Raw genomic sequence first — 18,385 nt, forward strand, 5'->3', positions numbered from 1 at the left:
AAAATCTCCTGCGACAACCAATCTCCCGAAAATCTCCCGATTTCCAGTCGGACAACTATATTGGGGGAGTGCCTTAAAGGCACTGCCTTTAGCGTCCTCTCTCACCTGAAAAGGAGACTATTATATATGTCTCCGTTATCCATAGGTTTATCTATAACCCATAAAGTAGGCAGGCACGGACTTATTTCTCAGCGTGTGTTTATTCCAGCCGGCACGTTGATACACTGACACACAACATCCAGATTCCCATCATGCATTGCTTCAAAACTACGGCAAGTTGTAACACCCCAAATTTCCAGCCGGACAAAAAATATTGGGGGCGTGCCTTAAAGGCACTGCCTTTAGCATCCTCTCACCTGAAAAGGAGACTATTATATATGTCTTCGTTATCCATAGGTTTATCTATAACCCATAACACCCATAACGTCTTGGGCTTCTCTGACCGTTCATGAGTGACTATATTGATATAGTCACTCATAAACGGTCAGAGAAGCCCAAGACGGCGGCAAGGCAGTATTATGGGCCACCTTGCAAGCAACATTCCGTTCTCATTTGCGGATGTTTTCAACAAATCCGTGAAGGATATGTTCCCGGATTCAGAGATCGCTCGGCAGTACTCAAATGGCAGAACAAAAGATACTCAAATAGTCAAAGGTAAGTGTTATTTCTTTTTTAAGTAAGCAGCGAGTACAGTACAGTTAGTAGAACAACTGTGTTTTCATTATTGTTTACTGTACTATATATATACTCCTCCCCCTTAACCCCGCCCCCCGGGCCCGCCCACCCCCCAATCTCCCGAATTCGGAGGTCTCAAGGTTGGCAAGTATGCCCACGGCACACCAGACAATAACTCACGGCACACTAGTAGTTTAAAAAATGCATTTATACCTGTAGTAATTTTAAAGTTTTCAATTCCAATTCCAAGTGGGAATCTTGAAACTGTTACACTGCAGCTTTCAGGCCAAACGCTGCAATACTTCTCCAATCCGGAGGGGGCGCTACTGACCACTATGGCCATTTGTCACGTGACGAAGTCGTCGCTTGTTGTTCAGCGACTTCCGCACGGTGAGACCGACATTTATTTTGATTGCTCTTATTCACTTCTTCGGATAATAATATACCCTTTCTTTCCCAGAGGAATAAAATAAGAAATAGTGGTGAGTTTTACGGTGTTATGAATGCAGCGAGGCAGGTTTGTTGCGTCCTAGCTGCGGTTAGTCTGTAAGCTAACTATAGCACTAGCTAGCTAGCGCCTTGTTTACATATTTACTTTATTAATGTCAGGCTTTTATGTTTAATTCACTTAACAAATTCAATCTGTGCCGCCGGAAATTCCCAAATATTTTTTTTATATCTTTAAGATGGGAAGTGTAGCTGCCATTATGGTGTTTTCTAATGACCGTAAGTCTTGAACTTAGGGCTGGGCGATATGGCCTTTTATTAATATCTCGGTATTTTCAGGCCATGTCACGATACACGATATATATCTCCATATTCTGCCTTAGTTTTGAATGAACACTTGATGCATATAATCACAGCAGTATAATGATTCTATGTGTCTACTATAAAACATTCTTGTTCATACTGCATTAATATATGCTCATTTTAAACTTTCATGCAGAGAGGGAAATCACAACTAAGTCAATTGACCAAAAGTGTATTTACTAAGCAGTTATTAAGCAGTGGCGGAAACATTCATGTAATTACAAAACAGAAAGTGCAAGATTGTCAGAGACATTTTAAAACAAGCTATTAGTGCACTTTTGTGCAGGTCACTAAGATGACATATCAAAACACTAAATTAAAGTGCACTTTTTGTACAGAACGCCACTACAATAGTTTAAAACACATAAGTGCACTTTTGTGCATGATGTCACACAAGATATTTAAATAAGTGTCAAATAAAAATGAGCTGCATAATAGGAAATCAAATAAATAGTGTATGTCCTTGGCTATGTGGTAGGTTCCTGCGGACGTTATCTCCTTCTGTTGTTGACTATTTTTTTCATACGGTGTAGATGTGGAAATGGTTGCTTGGGCATTTTTGAACGGATATGTTGTAATGTGGAGTTTCAAGCACTCTTCATTCTCTAGGGCAGTGGTTCTTAACCTTGTTGGAGGTACCGAACCCCACCGGTTTCATATGCACATTCACCGAACCCTTCTTTAGTGAAAAATACAATTTATTTTTCTTAATTTTATCTTAATTTATAAATATTAACCATGAAATGATGTTATTATATTAAAGAAATACTAATAAATATATATTTTACAAACAGAAAGTTACAGGAATGTACACATGATCCCATGTTTACATCTCATTGTGCAACATGTGAATGTTTTAGTGGGAACGAAATGCGATATCTGAAAGGGGTACAAATTATTTCCAAAGCAGGAAGCCCACCCAGACATACAATAATAGTGCACAGCTCATGAAAAACAGTATTTTTTTGTTATTGTCATTGTAAGTGGGCCAAAACACTTAAATTAGAAAAAAATCTCATGGAAATGACTGCTGTCATTTGATTATAATAATAAAACATTTAACTTGTTATTTAGTCAGGTTTGGGACAGGTGTGCTGCTGGTGTGGCCACAGTGCATGTGAACGTCTGACGTCGCTCACATGTGCTCCACTGAATCCTCACAGAGTTTTTACGTTTGCTCATGCATATGGAAAAATTACCTCGTGGCGGAGGCTCCGCTGAACCCCTGAGGCCGACTCACCGAACCCCTTGGGTTTGATCGAACCCAGGTTAAGAACCACTGCTCTAGCAGGTGACTTTTCAAATGATGCTACAAATTAGCAGTGGTGCTACTTTTTGTAGCAACGCTTTTGCCGCATACTTGACATATTACGGTTGTCTGTTCAACATCTTCCCGCTTGAAGCCAAACCACCGCCAGACGATGGACCCCCTGCTGTTTTTCTTGGGAATTAATTCTTCCTCCATTTGTTACCAGATTCGCACCTTCTCTCTCTCGTATTACCACTCGCACCACACCGCTTCCACCACAGCCAACGTTACCCATGCCGCTACCTCCCTGCTCCGTGAGGGCGTGTGACGTTGCACGCGTGACAGGATGTCCCCTCGGGGATTAATAAAGTGATTCTGATTCTGTATGTAAGAAGGTACACTTATTTTATGTCTCTGTGAGAAGGAGAGACAAGAAAGAGTGAGAAAAGCCTGTAGTGTAATGCCCGCAGCTAAAAGCCAGTGCGTGAGAACGTATACTCCAATTTCACGATATAGTAATTTTCTATATTGCACAAAGACAAACCCGCGATAAATCGAGTGTATTCCATATATCGCCCAGCCTTACTTGAACTATACAAAGTATTTCAATGGTTGGAATCTGCGCTTTTGCATGATATGTTAGTTACTATGGTAATCTAATTAGTTACTACGGTAATGTAATTAGTTACTATGGTAATGTAAATCACAGCAGCTCAGATGAGGCACCAAGCAGTGTGGGTGGGGAGCGTTTCCACAGAGTGTTTCCAGAGCCTGAAATGCGGGTGTCAGGGACAGACGCGGAAGGAGATTTGTACAACAAAGTTCTAAAGCTTAGTGATGTATCAGATACATCAGATTGTATTTTTATTTTTTTACCCTGCACGTTTATATTTCGCTGTGTTTGTTGCATTTTTGTTGCGTTTCACTTGATTATAAAAGATGTCTATCGAGAGGGTGTGTGACGTTCATATGTTAATATTCAGTGTTTTATTGCTCATAGTTAAGGTAAATCACACACTTTTTATTTACATGTACATTCTGGATGGCTCATTCAGTAAAAAAACTAAAAAATTCCAGTCATAAGTATAATTTTCCTGTGAAAATTCTAAATGACCGTAAGTCTTGAAATATAGAAAGTATTTCAATGGTCGAAATCTGCACTTTTGAGTGTTTTAGGAGTTATTACAGTAATCTACGTCACAGCAGCTCAGACCAGGAACAAAGCAGAGTGGGCAGGGTTTGTTTTCTGAGCAGCCAGACCCAAACGCATGTGTCAGGAACAGACGCGGAAGCAGATTTTTACAACCAATTTCTGCATAAAAGTGATCATATATCATATTGTAGGTGTTTATGCATTCATATTTTGCTGTTTGTTACATTTTTGTTGTGTTTTGCTTTATTGTAAAAGATACACAACCATGGAGGAGCTGGTTTGAGAAGTAAAAGATGTTCTTCAATCAATCAATCAATCAATCAATGTTTACTTATATAGCCCTAAATCACGAGTGTCTCAAAGGGCTGCACAAGCCACAACGACATCCTCGGCTCAGATCCCACATCAGGGCAAGAAAAAAACTCAACCCAATGGGATGACAATGACAAACCTTGTAGGGGACCAAGTCTTATGGTGTTAATATTCAGTGTTTTACACATTTAATTTAATTTATGTTTTGTTGTTCATAGTTGATATTGTAAATCCCCATTATGGGTGTCCCAATCAGTAAAAAACTGTAAAATTCCATTCCATTTTTTTGAGGTGGTCTGTTTTTAGAATTCTATCAGACATTGTGACTTTCGGTATTAGTGTTCCTGGAAAAAAAGGGACCCAAACACACATACTGTACAGCAGGTTTTTACAGCTAAATGTGTATACATCATTTATACACACATACACATTGGCCCCCCCACTAGACACATTTTTTCTCTCAATGTGGCCCCCGAGTCAAAATATTTGCCCAGCTCTGTACTATAGTATTTTATGCCTGCTTGGGGGGTCCTGCTTTGGTAAGATTGATCACATTTAGTTCCCGTTAAAAGATTCACATGTTGCATGAGATGAAGTGTACCTTCCTGTAACTTTCTGTCTGAAAAATAAATGTTTTTATTAACAGTTCTGTAATCTAGTAACATACTTTCATAATTATTATCCAAAAATTAACATTTTTTATAAGTGACAGTAGAATAAGCACACCTCTGATTGAGGAGCCATAGTGTAACGACCTGGAATTTACACTCTGTGTGTAGTGTTGGAGTTGTCCAACTTTTTATGTGGCCATAAACACATCAGTGGCTAATTGCTATGAGCACATGCTTTTGGCTTGGTTTGTCCAGTAGACAATGACCAGTTTTGCTAGATAGAAGTAATTTACAAATTTTTTTGGTGTGGTTATGGCCGACAAACAAATTCTCTAAATAGAGGGATCGATGGAATTCCTGTCTTCGACAGACGTTACAATAATTTAACAGTGCTGACACAAACATTGTTTTATCTGTTGTGGCCGCCGTTCGTTACCTGTCACTCACAGTTACATTGCAAAATCTAACAAAAGTTATTTTGTTTACTGTGCGGAGAGTCAGCCAGCGGCGAATACACACACACAGAGTACCTACAACCTGTGAGAAGAAGTACACTTTTCTGATGAATCTTAATCCATCATTGTGACTATTTTGTGTAGTAATAATGGATCAGAAGATACCCTATGATGACTACCAGCTTCCAGTGGTGTTCCTGCCGTCTTATGAGAACCCACCTGCATGGATCCCCCCTCAAGAGGCAAGACATCATAATCACATTGTTTCTTCCATCGTTTTCCAGTTGAAACATACAGTACAGGCCAAAAGTTTGGACACACCATCTCCTCATTCAATGCGTTTTCTTTATTTTCATGACTTTTTATTTATGACTATACAAAACTATGAATTAACACATGTGTAGTTGTGTACTTAACAAAAAAGGGGAAATAACTGAAAACATGTTTTCTATTCTAGTTTCTTCAAAATAGCCACTCTTTGCTTTGCTCTGATTACTGTTTCGCACACTCTTGGCATTCTCTTCATGAGCTTTAAAGGCCTACTGAAATGAATTTTTTTTATTTAAACGGGAATAGCAGATCCATTCTATGTGTCATACTTGATCATTTCGCGATATTGCCATATTTTTGCTGAAAGGATTTAGTAGAGAAAATCGATGATAAAGTTCGCAACTTTTGCTCGCTGATAAAAAAAAGCCTTGCCTGTACCGGAAGTAGTGCGACGTCACAGGAGCTAGGATTCCTCACAATTCCCCATTGTTTACAATGGAGCGAGAGAGATTCGGACCGAGAAAGTGATGATTACCCCATTAATTTGAGCGAGGATGAAAGATTCGTAGATGAGGAACGTTACAGTGAAGGACTTGAGAGGCAGTGATGGACGTATCTTTTTTCGCTCTGACCGTAACTTAGGTACAAGCTGGCTCATTGGATTCCACACTCTCTCCTTTTTCTATTGTAGATCACAGATTTGTATTTTAAACCACCTCAGATACTATATCCTCTTGAAAATGAGAGTCGAGAACGCAAAATGGACATTCACAGTGACTGAACATGTAAATACACGATTAATAATATTCAGCTTTGCGAAGCTAAAAAAATAGAAGCTAACCTAGCAACGTAGCCAACGTGATAGCATAGCAGTCTCAAATGCAGATAGAAACTAAATAAATAAAAAACCTGACTGGATGGATAGACAGAAGATCAAAAATACTATTAAACCATGAACATGTAAATACACGATTAATAATATTCAGCTTTGCGAAGCTAAAAAAAATAGAAGCTAACCTAGCAACGTAGCCAACATGATAGCATCAGTCTCAAATGCAGATAGAAACTAAATAAAAAAAAAACCCTGACTGGATGGATAGACAGAAGATCAAAAATACTATTAAACCATGAACATGTAAATACACGATTAATAATGTTCAGCTTTTCGAAGCTAAAAAAATAGAAGCTAACCTAGCTACGTAGCCAACGTGATAGCATAGCAGTCTCAAATGCAAATAGAAACTAAATAAAAAAAAACCCTGACTGGATGGATGGACAGAAGATCAAAAATACTATTAAACCATGAACATGTAAATACACGATTAATAATATTCAGCTTTTCGAAGCTAAAAAAATAGAAGCTAACCTAGCTACGTAGCCAACGTGATAGCATAACGGTCTCAAATGCAAATAGAAACTAAATGAAAAAAAACCCTGACTGGATGGATAGACAGAAGATCAAAAATATTATTAAACCATGAACATGTAAATACACGATTAATAATATTCAGCTTTTCGAAGCTAAAAAAATAGAAGCTAACCTAGCTACTTAGCCAACGTGATAGCATAGCAGTCTCAAATGCAGATAGAAACTAAATAAAAAAAACCCTGACTTGATGGATAGACAGAAGTTCAAAAATACTATTAAACCATGAACATGTAAATACACGATTAATAATATTCAGCTTTTCGAAGCTAAAAAAATAGAAGCTAACCTAGCTACGTAGCCAACGTGATAGCATAACAGTCTCAAATGCAGATAGAAACTAAATTAAAAAAAACCCTGACTGGATGGATAGACAGAAGATCAAAAATACTATTAAACCATGGACATGTAAATACACGATTAATAATATTCAGCTTTTCGAAGCTAAAAAAATAGAAGCTAACCTAGCTACGTAGCCAACGTGATAGCATAACAGTCTCAAATGCAGATAGAAACTAAATTAAAAAAAACCCTGACTGGATGGATAGACAGAAGATCAAAAATACTATTAAACCATGAACATGTAAATACACGATTAATAATATTCAGCTTTTCGAAGCTAAAAAAATAGAAGCTAACCTAGCGACGTAGCCAACGTGATAGCATAGCAGTCTCAAATGCAGATAGAAACTCAATTAAAAAAAAACCTGACTGGATGGATAGACAGAAGATCAAAAATACTATTAAACCATGAACATGTAAATACACGATTAATAATATTCAGCTTTTCGAAGCAAAAAAAATAAAAGCCAACCTAACTACGTAGCCAACGTGATAGCATAGCAGTCTCAAATGCAGATAGAAACTCAATAAAAAAAACCTGACTGGATGGATAGACAGAAGATCAAAAATACTATTAAACCATGAACATGTAAATACACGATTAATAATATTCAGCTTTTCGAAGCTAAAAAAAATAGAAGCTAACCTAGCTACGTAGCCAACGTGATAGCATAGCAGTCTCAAATGCAGATAGAAACTAAATAAAAAAAAACCCTGACTGGATGGATAGACAGAAGATCAAAAATACTATTAAACCATGAACATGTAAATACATGATTAATAATATTCAGCTTTTCGAAGCTAAAAAAACAGAAGCTAACTTAGATGCGGCGGCGGGCTTACTCACTGTAGTGAGTCTGCTATCCTGCTCAAAACACAACACAACCTCCTGGTGTTGGTGTTGCTGTAGTCCGCCGCTCCACCGATCGCACCTACAACTTTCTTATTTGCAGTCTCCATTGTCCATTAAACAAATTGCAAAAGATTCACCAACACAGATGTCCAGAATACTGTGGAATTTTGTCGAAGAAAACAGAGGTATTTGAATTGGGTCCAAACACTTCCCTTGACCTCGTGACGTCACGCGCATACGTCATCATACCGCAACGTTTTCAAGCGGAAGTTTCCTGGGAAGTTTAAAATTGCACTTTATAAGTTAACACGGCCGTATTGGCATGTGTTGCAATGTTAAGATTTCATCATTAATATATAAACTATCAGACTGCGTGGTCGGTAGTAGTGGCTTTCAGTAGGCCTTTAAGAGGTGGTCACTTGAAATGGTTTTCACTTCACAGGTGTGCCTATCACTTAGACTTAGACTTAGACTTTGTTTTTATTGTCATTCAAATTTGAACTTTACAGTACAGATAAGAACGAAATGTCAGGGTTGATTAGTGGAATTTCTTGCTTTATCAATGGGGTTGGGACCATCAGTTGTGTTGTGAATGAGACGGTGTGTCCAAACTGGTGTTGTCCCAATACCAATATTTTGGTACCGGTACCAAAATATATTTTGAAACTTTTTGGTACTTTTCGATACTTTTCTAAATAAAGGGCACCACAAAAAATGGCATTATTGGCTTTATTTTAACAAAAAATCTTAGGGTACATTAAACATTTGTTTCTTTTTGCAATTTAGTCCTTAAATAAAATAGTGAACATACTAGACAACTTGTCTTTTATTAGTAAGTAAACAAACAAAGACTCCTAATTCATACTTGCCAACCCTCCCAAATTTTCCGGGAAACTCACGAATTTCAGTGCCTCTCCCGAAAATCTCCGGGACAACCTTTCTCCCGAAAATCTCCCGATTTCCAGCCGGACAACTATATTGGGGGCGTGCCTTAAAGGCACTGCCTTTAGCGTCGTCTCTCACCTGAAATGGAGACTATTATATATGTCTCCGTTATCCATAGGTTTATCTATAACCCATAAAGAAGGCAGGCATGGAACTATTTCTCAGCGTGTGTTTATTCCAGCCGCCACGTTAATACACTGACACACAACATCCGGATTCCCATCATGCATTGCTTCAAAACTACGGCAATTTCCAGCCGGACAAACAATATTGGGGGCGTGCCTTAAAGGCGCTGCGTTTAGCGTCCTCTCACCTGAAAAGGAGACTATTTTGTACGTATGTCTCCGTTATCCATAGGTTTATCTATAACCCATAATACGGTGGCCAAATGGATATAGTCACTCATGAGCGGTCAGAGAAGCACAAGTCGGCGGCAACGCAGTATTATGGGCCACCTTGCAAGCAACATCCCGTTCTCATTTGCGGATGTTTTCAACAAATCCGTGAAGGAGATGTTCCCGGATTCAGAGATCGCTCGCCAGTACTCAAATGGCAGAACAAAAGCTACTCAAATAGTCAAAGGTAAGTGTTATATATTTTTAGTGAATTCTAGCTATATACTCCTCCCCCTTAACCCCGCCAAACCCCCTTCCTAAACCCCGCCCACGTCCCAATCTCACGAATTCGGAGGTCTCAAGGTTGGCAAGTATGTCCTAATTAGTCTGCTAACGTATGCAGTAACATATTGTGTCATTTTCCATTCTATTATTTTATCAAAATTATTAAGGACAAGTTGTAGAAAATTAATTATTAATCTACTTGTTCATTTACTGTTAATATCTGCTTACTTTGTGTTTTAACATTTTCTATCTACACATCTGTTCAAATGTAATAATCACTTATTCTTCTCTTGTTTGATACTTTACATTAGTTTTGGATGATACCACACATTTAGTTATCGATCCGACACCAAGTCGTTGCAGGAGTTTATAAACATAATACACATTTTTTTTAAACGAAAGAAGATTTTGTGCGGCTAAAAATATCGATGTAATCATAGTAGTATGGACTAGATACGCTCCTGTGCTTGGTATCATTACAGTGAATGTTAAGTGTAAATTCACCCATGGCATTTGTTTACATTCAGGAACCGGTGAGCTATTGTATCCTCCTACGGTGTGTAGTGAAGCATGTTTAGCTATTCCTCGTCCTGCAGTGATAATGTACTTGTAATAAACTTACTTTATTTGTCGCCATGGAGGCAAGGATTATTGATTTAGAAGTAGATACAACACTGAAGACTGCGGATGGAATTTAACCGCTAGCTAACTAGCCATGTCTTAAAGCACCTCTGCCTGAGGGCGTTTCAGTGTTATAACTTCACCTTTATCTTTACTTTTTAAGCCAAAATGCATCCTTTCTCCATTTTCTACACCAGGGTGTCATACTCGTTTTTATTGAGGGCCACATCGCAGTTATGATTGCCCTCAGAGGGCCGATTTTAACAGTGAATAATATACAGTATGAATATACATGTGTATGTATAAAACATGTCTTTTTTTTACGTAAGCTGTACAAAACCAAATCCTTAGATTGTACTGTATAAAACTGGCAGCTCAGTCGCCACCATTTTTTTTTACAGCATATAAAATAAAAAAATACATGGAATGGAAAAACAATACCACTGGGGGTTTTTTTACGTAAAAATTCATGCAAGTTTTTTATACTGTAAAATTTACAGTTGTATTGTATAGTGTATTATTACTCTATATTGAAAGTGGATTTTACTGTAAAAACATTTTACTGTACAGTTTGTTGGATTACTTGCTTTGAAATCATGAGTCAAGCAGATATTTAAGTATTTATCTTTATTTGAACAATACAATTGTTTTGAAATGTATGATGATATAATATTTTGTTTTATTATTAGATATGATTGAAGTGTAAATATATGTAATTGTACATTTATTTTTGTAATACATTTATTAAGAAAAGATAAGGTACTGTAAAGTTAAAGTACCCATGATTGCCACGCACACACAAGGTGTGGCGAAATTATTCTCTGCATTTGACCCATCACCCCTGGGAGGTGAGGGGAGCAGTGAGCAGCAGCGGTGGCCGCGCCCTGTAATCATTTTTGGTGATTTAACCCCCAATTCAAACCCTTGATGCTGAGTGCCAAGCAGGGAGGTAATGGGTCCCATTTTTATAGTCTTTGGTATTCACACACATATTTCCACGCTTTCGAGGGCCATACAAATTGATGTGGCGGGCCAGATTTGGCCCGCGGGCCTTGAGTTTGACACCTGTGGTCTACACACCGTTTCTGCTTGTAAGTACTCCGTGTGTGCGCTGCTGAACATGCTCCTCTGCTCGTAAACCCAGCAATGTCACGACGTGACGACGACAGGGGGTGGGCGATTGGTACTTTTTAGAGGCGATATAGTACCGAATATGATTCATTCGTATCGCGATACTATACTAATACCGGTATACCGTAAAACCCTAAGTACAAACTTTTGTACTGTACTTCAACGGCTAGTATAACACTTCTTATTTGGGTTAGGATCAATCGGGGTATATTGGAATGATTTGAAAATGTTTTCTGCATGAATTTTAGCGGATTCACCACCCCGACTACAACAACGAGCTCACCCAGTTCCTCCCCCGCACCGTCGTCTTGAACAAACCTCCAGGAGCACAGCTTGGCTTCAACATCCGCGGCGGCAAGGCGTCGCAGTTGGGAATCTTCATATCCAAGGTCTGCTGCCCAGCGTTGGTTGAGCGACGTACACCTTTCTGTTTCGTCACGATTGTTTGTCATCAGGTGGTGCCAGACTCCGACGCCCACAGAGCAGGACTCCAGGAGGGAGACCAGGTCCTTTCAGTCAACGAGGTGGATTTCCAAGACATTGAACATTCCAGAGTAAGTTCGGAACCTGTCCAAAATCAAATTCCATCTGAACTCTAAACAAAATAAACAGATAACAATTTGTTCTGTATGATTTTGAAATGCAACTGAGAGTAACAGGTGAGGGAAAGCGGCCACAACAGAGAAAACAATGTTCGTCAACACTGTTCAATAGGGATGTCCGTAAATGGCTTTTTGCAGATATCCGATATTCCGATATTGTCCAACTCTTAATTACCGATACCGATATCAACCGATACAGATATATACAGTCGTGGAATTAACACATTATTATGCCTAATTTGGAAAACCAGGTATGGTGAAGATGAGGTCCTTTTAAAAAAAAATTAATAAGATAAAATAAGATAAATAAATTAAAAACATTTTCTTGAATAAAAAAGAAAGTAAAACAATATAAAAACAGTTACATAGAAATGTGTAATTAATGAAAATGAGTAAAATTAACTGTTAAAGGTTAGTACTATTAGTGGACCAGCAGCACACACAATCATGTGTGCTTATCCCTTGCAGACTGTATTGATATATATTGATATATAATGTAGGAACCAGAATATTAATAACAGAAAGAAACAACCCTTTTGTGATTGAGTGTAAATGAGGGAGGAAGTTTTTTTTGGGTTGGTGTACTAATTGTAAGTGTATCTTGTGTTTTTTATGTTGATTTAATAAAAAAACAAAAAAAAAACATACCGATAATAAAAAAAACAATACCGATAATTTTCGATATTACATTTTAAAGCATTTATCAGCCAATAACATCGGCAGGCCGATATTATCGGACATCTCTACTGTTCAATTATTACGTCGCTTTTAAGAGGGCAGGAATTCCATCCATCACTTTCAGCGGTGAGTTAAGTCCTACATTGGGTAGCCTAGCATGTTAAGCTATTCCTCGTACTGGAAAGAATGTAGTTAATTTCCCGCCATGGAGGCGAGAATTAGTGATTGAGAAGCTGCACTGTTGAGGGACGTTAGCCACCAGCTCACTCGCAGGGACGCTAAATTGCGTCTAGGACGCTTTTGATCGCTTGCCGCTGTCAGTTTTGCGGGACACAGCTAGAACGTGTCATCAACATACATTTTCACGGTATAACGATAGTATTAAAACTCTATAATTTTTATTACATATCTGATTTACTGCGCAATTTATGTAAGTAATAGTCATAATAATAAAGATGTAATATGTTGTAGCCTTGGGTGGATATGTAACGAAAGTAGGTGGGCAGATAGGTTAACAATATACAAAAGCAGTAAAGTTGTCACGTTGTGTAAATGCTAAATAAAAACAGAATACAATGATTTGCAAATCCTTTTCAACTTATATTCAATTGAATAGACTGCAAAGACAAGATATTTCATGTTCAAACTGAGAAACTTTTAATTTTTTGCAAATAATCATTAACTTAGAATTTAATGGCAGCAACACATTGCAAAAATGTTGTCACAGGGGCATTTTTACCACTGTGTTACATGGCTTTTCCTTTTAACAACACTCAGTAAACGTTTGGGAACTGAGGAGACACATTTTTGAAGTGGAATTATTTCCCATTCTTGCTTGATGTACAGCTTAAGTTGTTCAACAGTCTGGGGTCTCCGTTGTGCTATTTTAGGCTTCATAATGCGCCACACATTTTCAATGGGAGACCGGTCTGGACTACAGGCAGGCCAGTCTAGTACCCGCACTCTTTTACTATGAAGCCACGTTGATGTAACACGTGGCTTGGCATCGTCTTGCTGAAATAAGCAGGGGCGTCCATGAATACGTTGCTTGGATGGCAACATATGTTGCTCCAAAACTTGTATGTACCTTTCAGCATTAATGGTGCCTTCACAGATGTTTAAGTTACCCATGCCTTGGGCACTAATACACCCCCATACCATCACAGATGCTGGCTTTTACATTTTGTGCCTAGAACAATCCGGATGGTCCTTTTCCTCTTTGTTCCGGAGGACACGACGTCCACAGTATCCAAAAACAATTTGAAATGTGGACTCGTCAGACCACAGAACACTTTTACACTTTGCATCAGTCCATCTTAGATGAGCTCGGGCCCAGCGAAGCCGGCGGCGATTCTGGGTGTTGTTGATAAATGGCTTTGGCTTTGCATAGTAGCATTTTAACTTGCACTTACAGATGTAGCGACCAACTGTAGTTACTGACAGTGGTTTTCTGAAGTGTTCCTCAGCCCATGTGGTGATATCCTTTACACACTGATGTCGCTTTTTGATGCAGTAGGGCCTGAGAGATCGTAGGTCCGTAATATCATGGTTTACGTGCAGTGATTTCTCCAGATTCTCTGAATCTTTTGATGATATTCAAACCGTAGATGGTAAAATCCCTAAATTCCTTGCAATAGCTCGTTGAGAAATGTTGTTCTTAAACTTTTGGACAATTTGCTCACACATTTGTTGACAAAGTGGTGACCCTCGCCCCATCCTTGTTTGTGAATGACTGAGCATTTCATGGAAGCTGCTTTTATACCCAATTAGTTCTGTTCCCAATTAGCCTGTTCACCTGTGGGATGTTCCAAATAAGTGTTTAATGAGTATTCTTCAATTTTCTCAGTATTTTTTGCCACTTGTGCCAGCTTTTTTGAAACATGTTGCAGGCATCAAATTCCAAAGGAGCTAATATTTAAAAAAAAAAAAGTTTCTCAGTGTGAACATTAAATATCTTGTCTTTGCAGTCTATTCAATTGAATATAAGTTGAACAGGATTTGCAAATCATTGTATTCTGTTTTTATTTACCATTTACACAACGTGACAACTTCACTGGTTTTGGGTTTTGTATTTTCATAAACCATACATTTTGTCCTATGTTTTTAGGCTGTGGAGATTCTGAAGACTGCACGGGAAATCCTGATGAGAGTTCGCTTCTTTCCTTACAGTAAGTTTGCATTCCGAATCCACATAAAGACCACAAGCAAGTCGTTAGTTTGGGGTTTTTATTCTTGTGGTGACAAAAAGCTTTTTCTTGAGGTGAATTAAACTGTTTGGCGTTATTGATTGATTTTTGCATGGTAAGTCAAGAAAAATGGTGAAGAAAAGTAAGTGCATACTCACATTTTAATGCATCTGCTCTTGATGGAAAAATGAAGATATTGGCATTCATACTAAAAAAAAAAAATTAAATTCATCCATCATATTTAAATTTAAATAATATTATTCCTTAAACATGAAATACTAATATTTAGTATATGAATATGAATACAATTAAATAAAAACGTGAGTTTTCAGATGTTATTTAGTCAGTGAAATATATACATATGCATGAACATTTTGAAGGAAAAACATTTAATCAAAACCTGTATATATTATTGAAATATTGATTTTAAAAAGTCAATCATGATCAGAATCAGAAGTACGTTATTTATCCCCGAGGGCAATTTCAGATTTTCAGCACAATCCTATTCAGAACAGACATTATTTATTTATTTTTTCAGAATCAGAAATACTTCCCTGAGGGTAAATTCAGATTTTCAACAAGTACAATGGATTTAAAACAAACTGAACCGAATATAATAATTACCGTAATTTCCGGACTATAAGCCGCACCTGACTATAAGCCACACCAGCTAAATACAGATTGCTCCATATATAAGCCGCACCCGACTATAAGCCGCAGGGTTTTGATGTGTAATTACCGTAGTATATAGGGGTTCCTGCTACCACGGAGGGGATTGTCGGGACAGAGATGACTGTTTGGGAACGCAAAGCGTCCCATTTATTAACAATAAATCTTTCAATCATTCAATCAAACTTTCACATCTTTGACATGGCGAACAGCATTCGTGCAGAGTACAAATATTACAACGGTGCAAAGTAATACAAAGTGCTCGCCTGTACGTTATCAAAATAACCAGCCTACCGGTATATGAAAAGTCAGTCTTTAATCATTGTGTCATCGTCTTCCTCCTGCGTACTAAAACCACCGAAATCCTCTTCGTCGGTGTCGGAGAAGAACAGGCCGTAAATAAGCCGCACCGTTGTATAAGCCGCAGGGACCAGAACGAGGGGAAAAAGTAGCGGCTTATAGTCTGGAAATTACGGTATGCATTATGTCATCATATTTGACGTGCTTAAATGTGATTATTATTATGAAAAGCGCTATAGAAAATGGATGGATGGATTTTATATAAACAATTTTAGGTGCATCTCAGTTTTTGAACATATAGAAAATGTCATTAGCTACAGTACTGTATATATTATTTCGTATATTTGGCATTTCTAAATGGGCTACAAAGGCTCACAATTGGTTTCTAATCCACAGTACTGCGAGTACTGTAGTTAGATTTAAAAAGAAAAATTGGTTATTATTATAGTTTACAGCCAATAATACCCGCAAATTCAGAAAAAATTGAACACTATAAACTTCCAGAGCTTCTATGTTCCTTTTTGAATATACTTAAATGTATAATAGACTGTATTTCTATTATTCACATGTGAATAATGCTGTATAATAGACTGTATTTCTATTAATCACATGTGAATAATGCTGTATAATAGACTGTATTTCTATTATTCACATGTGAATAATGCTGTATGATAGACTATTTATATTATTCACATGTAAATAATGCTGTATAATAGACTGTTTATATTATTGACATGTGAATAATGCTGTATAATAGACTGCATTTATGTTATTCACATGTGAATAATGCTGTATAATAGACTATATTTCTATTATTCACATGTGAATAATGCTGTATAATAGACTATTTATATTATTCACATGTAAAAAATACCCAAGTGTTTATTGTCTATTGTGAGCGAACTATTCTATTATATTGTAAATATCAACATTAAGCTTGTGAACTCATTTATTACCTTTGTACATTATTGTACTTAATAAAGTTGCAGGTGGGTACACAAAGTCATTTCTGTGATGGAATTAAAGATATTCAAGGCACACCATTTTTTTTTACTCATACTTAAGATAATACAATATTTAAGATTACTGCAATATCCACATTTTATGTTTGCATTTATACTGCGCTCAAGTATTTCTGGCTCATTCTATCTTGCTTTTTTTAGACTACCAGAGGCAGAAGGAGAGAACCGTCCACTAGGTGGCGCCAGTGAGACAGGAGACAAAGAAGCACTGAGTCAGAAGACGTCACAGTACTCATTACCATACTTCCAACAATAGGTGACTCACACTATTTCATGCTTGTACACACTGTGCCATTATCACTACTCCACCTTCAAAGTAAAGCCAATCCCTTCTCATGTAATATATGTATAAAATGTAAATATTAGAGTGGCTTATCAAGACAGCAGCACCAAGTTGTGAAAGCAAATCTACCACATGAAGCACATTGATGGCTTTTTATACATGCAGTTGTAGCAAACACATCATTTTAGTCGCCATCCTGTGTTTGCAGTAACCTTTTAAACACTTATTTCAATTTCATGTCACATTTATATTGTAACAGAATTAAAACTTGCACCATTTCTTGAAAGTAGTAAGAAAAATGTTTGTTTGTTTTTGTTTTTAAATAGCTTCTTTATGATATTGTCTTATATATTTATCTTTTGAAATAAAGACATGTATTTATATACGTAAGTACATTATTAAGTGTGGATTTAATGGTCCTAATTGTACAAGACCTGATGACGAAAATAGCTAAATCCAGCCAAATATAAGACTTTTCTCAATTTAAAGAATTATAATCTCAATATAGGCAAATAGCTAAATTTGAGCCCAAATGTAAAAAGAAGAATATCAACATTTGAGCCAAATGTAAGAAATAATTGTACTACAGAACATTTGAATGATATGTCCCTATAAAAGAAATACCAATATTTGAGACAAAAGTCTACATGAAAGAAAATGTAAAAATGTTCGATCCTATAACAGAAATGTCAATATTTGAAACCAATATCCATACAGAAGAAAATGTCAAAAGTTTTGACAAAGGTCCAAATAAAAGAACAAGTCAATGTTTGAGACACATTTCTATATGAAAGAAAATGTCAAACCTCGTATGTTTGCAGTGAACTTTAACTTTTTAAACACTTTTATTTCAATTTCATGTCACATTTATATTTGAACACTTAAAACTTGCACCATTTATTGTTGCATTGTTTTTAAAGTACTAAGAAAATTTTTTATTTTTTATTTTTTGCTTCTCTATCATGATATTGTCTTATATATTTATCTTTTGAAATAAAGACTCAAGTATGTATTTATATACGTAAGTACATTATTAAGAAGTATGGTCCTAATTGTACAAGACCTGATGACGAAAATAGCTAAATCCAGCCAAATATAAGACTTTTCTCAATTTAAAGAATTATAATCTCAATATAGGCAAATAGCTAAATTTGAGCCCAAATGTCCCAAAT

At 37.0% G+C, this 18,385-nt stretch overlaps 1 protein-coding gene across 2 annotated transcripts; it reads left to right on the top strand.

The window, feature by feature from the left end:
- Positions 1-931: 931 nt before the first annotated feature.
- Positions 932-17,611, top strand: pdzd11 (PDZ domain containing 11). 2 transcript variants are annotated; one of them, XM_062043440.1, is made up of 6 exons: positions 932-1,065; positions 5,410-5,507; positions 11,722-11,862; positions 11,929-12,027; positions 14,861-14,921; positions 17,072-17,611. In XM_062043440.1, exons 1-6 carry the CDS (start codon positions 1,011-1,013, stop codon positions 17,104-17,106), a joined length of 489 nt encoding a protein of 162 aa, XP_061899424.1. In that variant the 5' UTR covers positions 932-1,010; the 3' UTR covers positions 17,107-17,611. The 2 variants fall into 2 exon arrangements, with proteins under 2 accessions (XP_061899424.1, XP_061899425.1); XM_062043441.1 differs by having other exon boundaries at positions 1,045-1,157.
- The last annotated feature ends 774 nt before the right edge of the window (positions 17,612-18,385 follow it).

Source organism: Entelurus aequoreus, linkage group LG04 (genome assembly GCF_033978785.1).
Source record: "Entelurus aequoreus isolate RoL-2023_Sb linkage group LG04, RoL_Eaeq_v1.1, whole genome shotgun sequence".
NCBI lineage: Eukaryota > Metazoa > Chordata > Actinopteri > Syngnathiformes > Syngnathidae > Entelurus > Entelurus aequoreus.

What these genes read in the sequence shown, in the direction of transcription:
- pdzd11 (XM_062043440.1), top strand. Translation starts at nt 1,011, where the DNA reads ATGGCCATTTGTCACGTGACGAAGTCGTCGCTTGTTGTTCAGCGACTT. An exon ending in TGTTCAGCGACTTCCGCACG is followed by an intron (nt 1,066 to 5,409) that starts GTGAGACCGACA and finishes TATTTTGTGTAG; the next exon opens with TAATAATGGATCAGAAGATA. An exon ending in AGTTCGCTTCTTTCCTTACA is followed by an intron (nt 14,922 to 17,071) that starts GTAAGTTTGCAT and finishes TGCTTTTTTTAG; the next exon opens with ACTACCAGAGGCAGAAGGAG.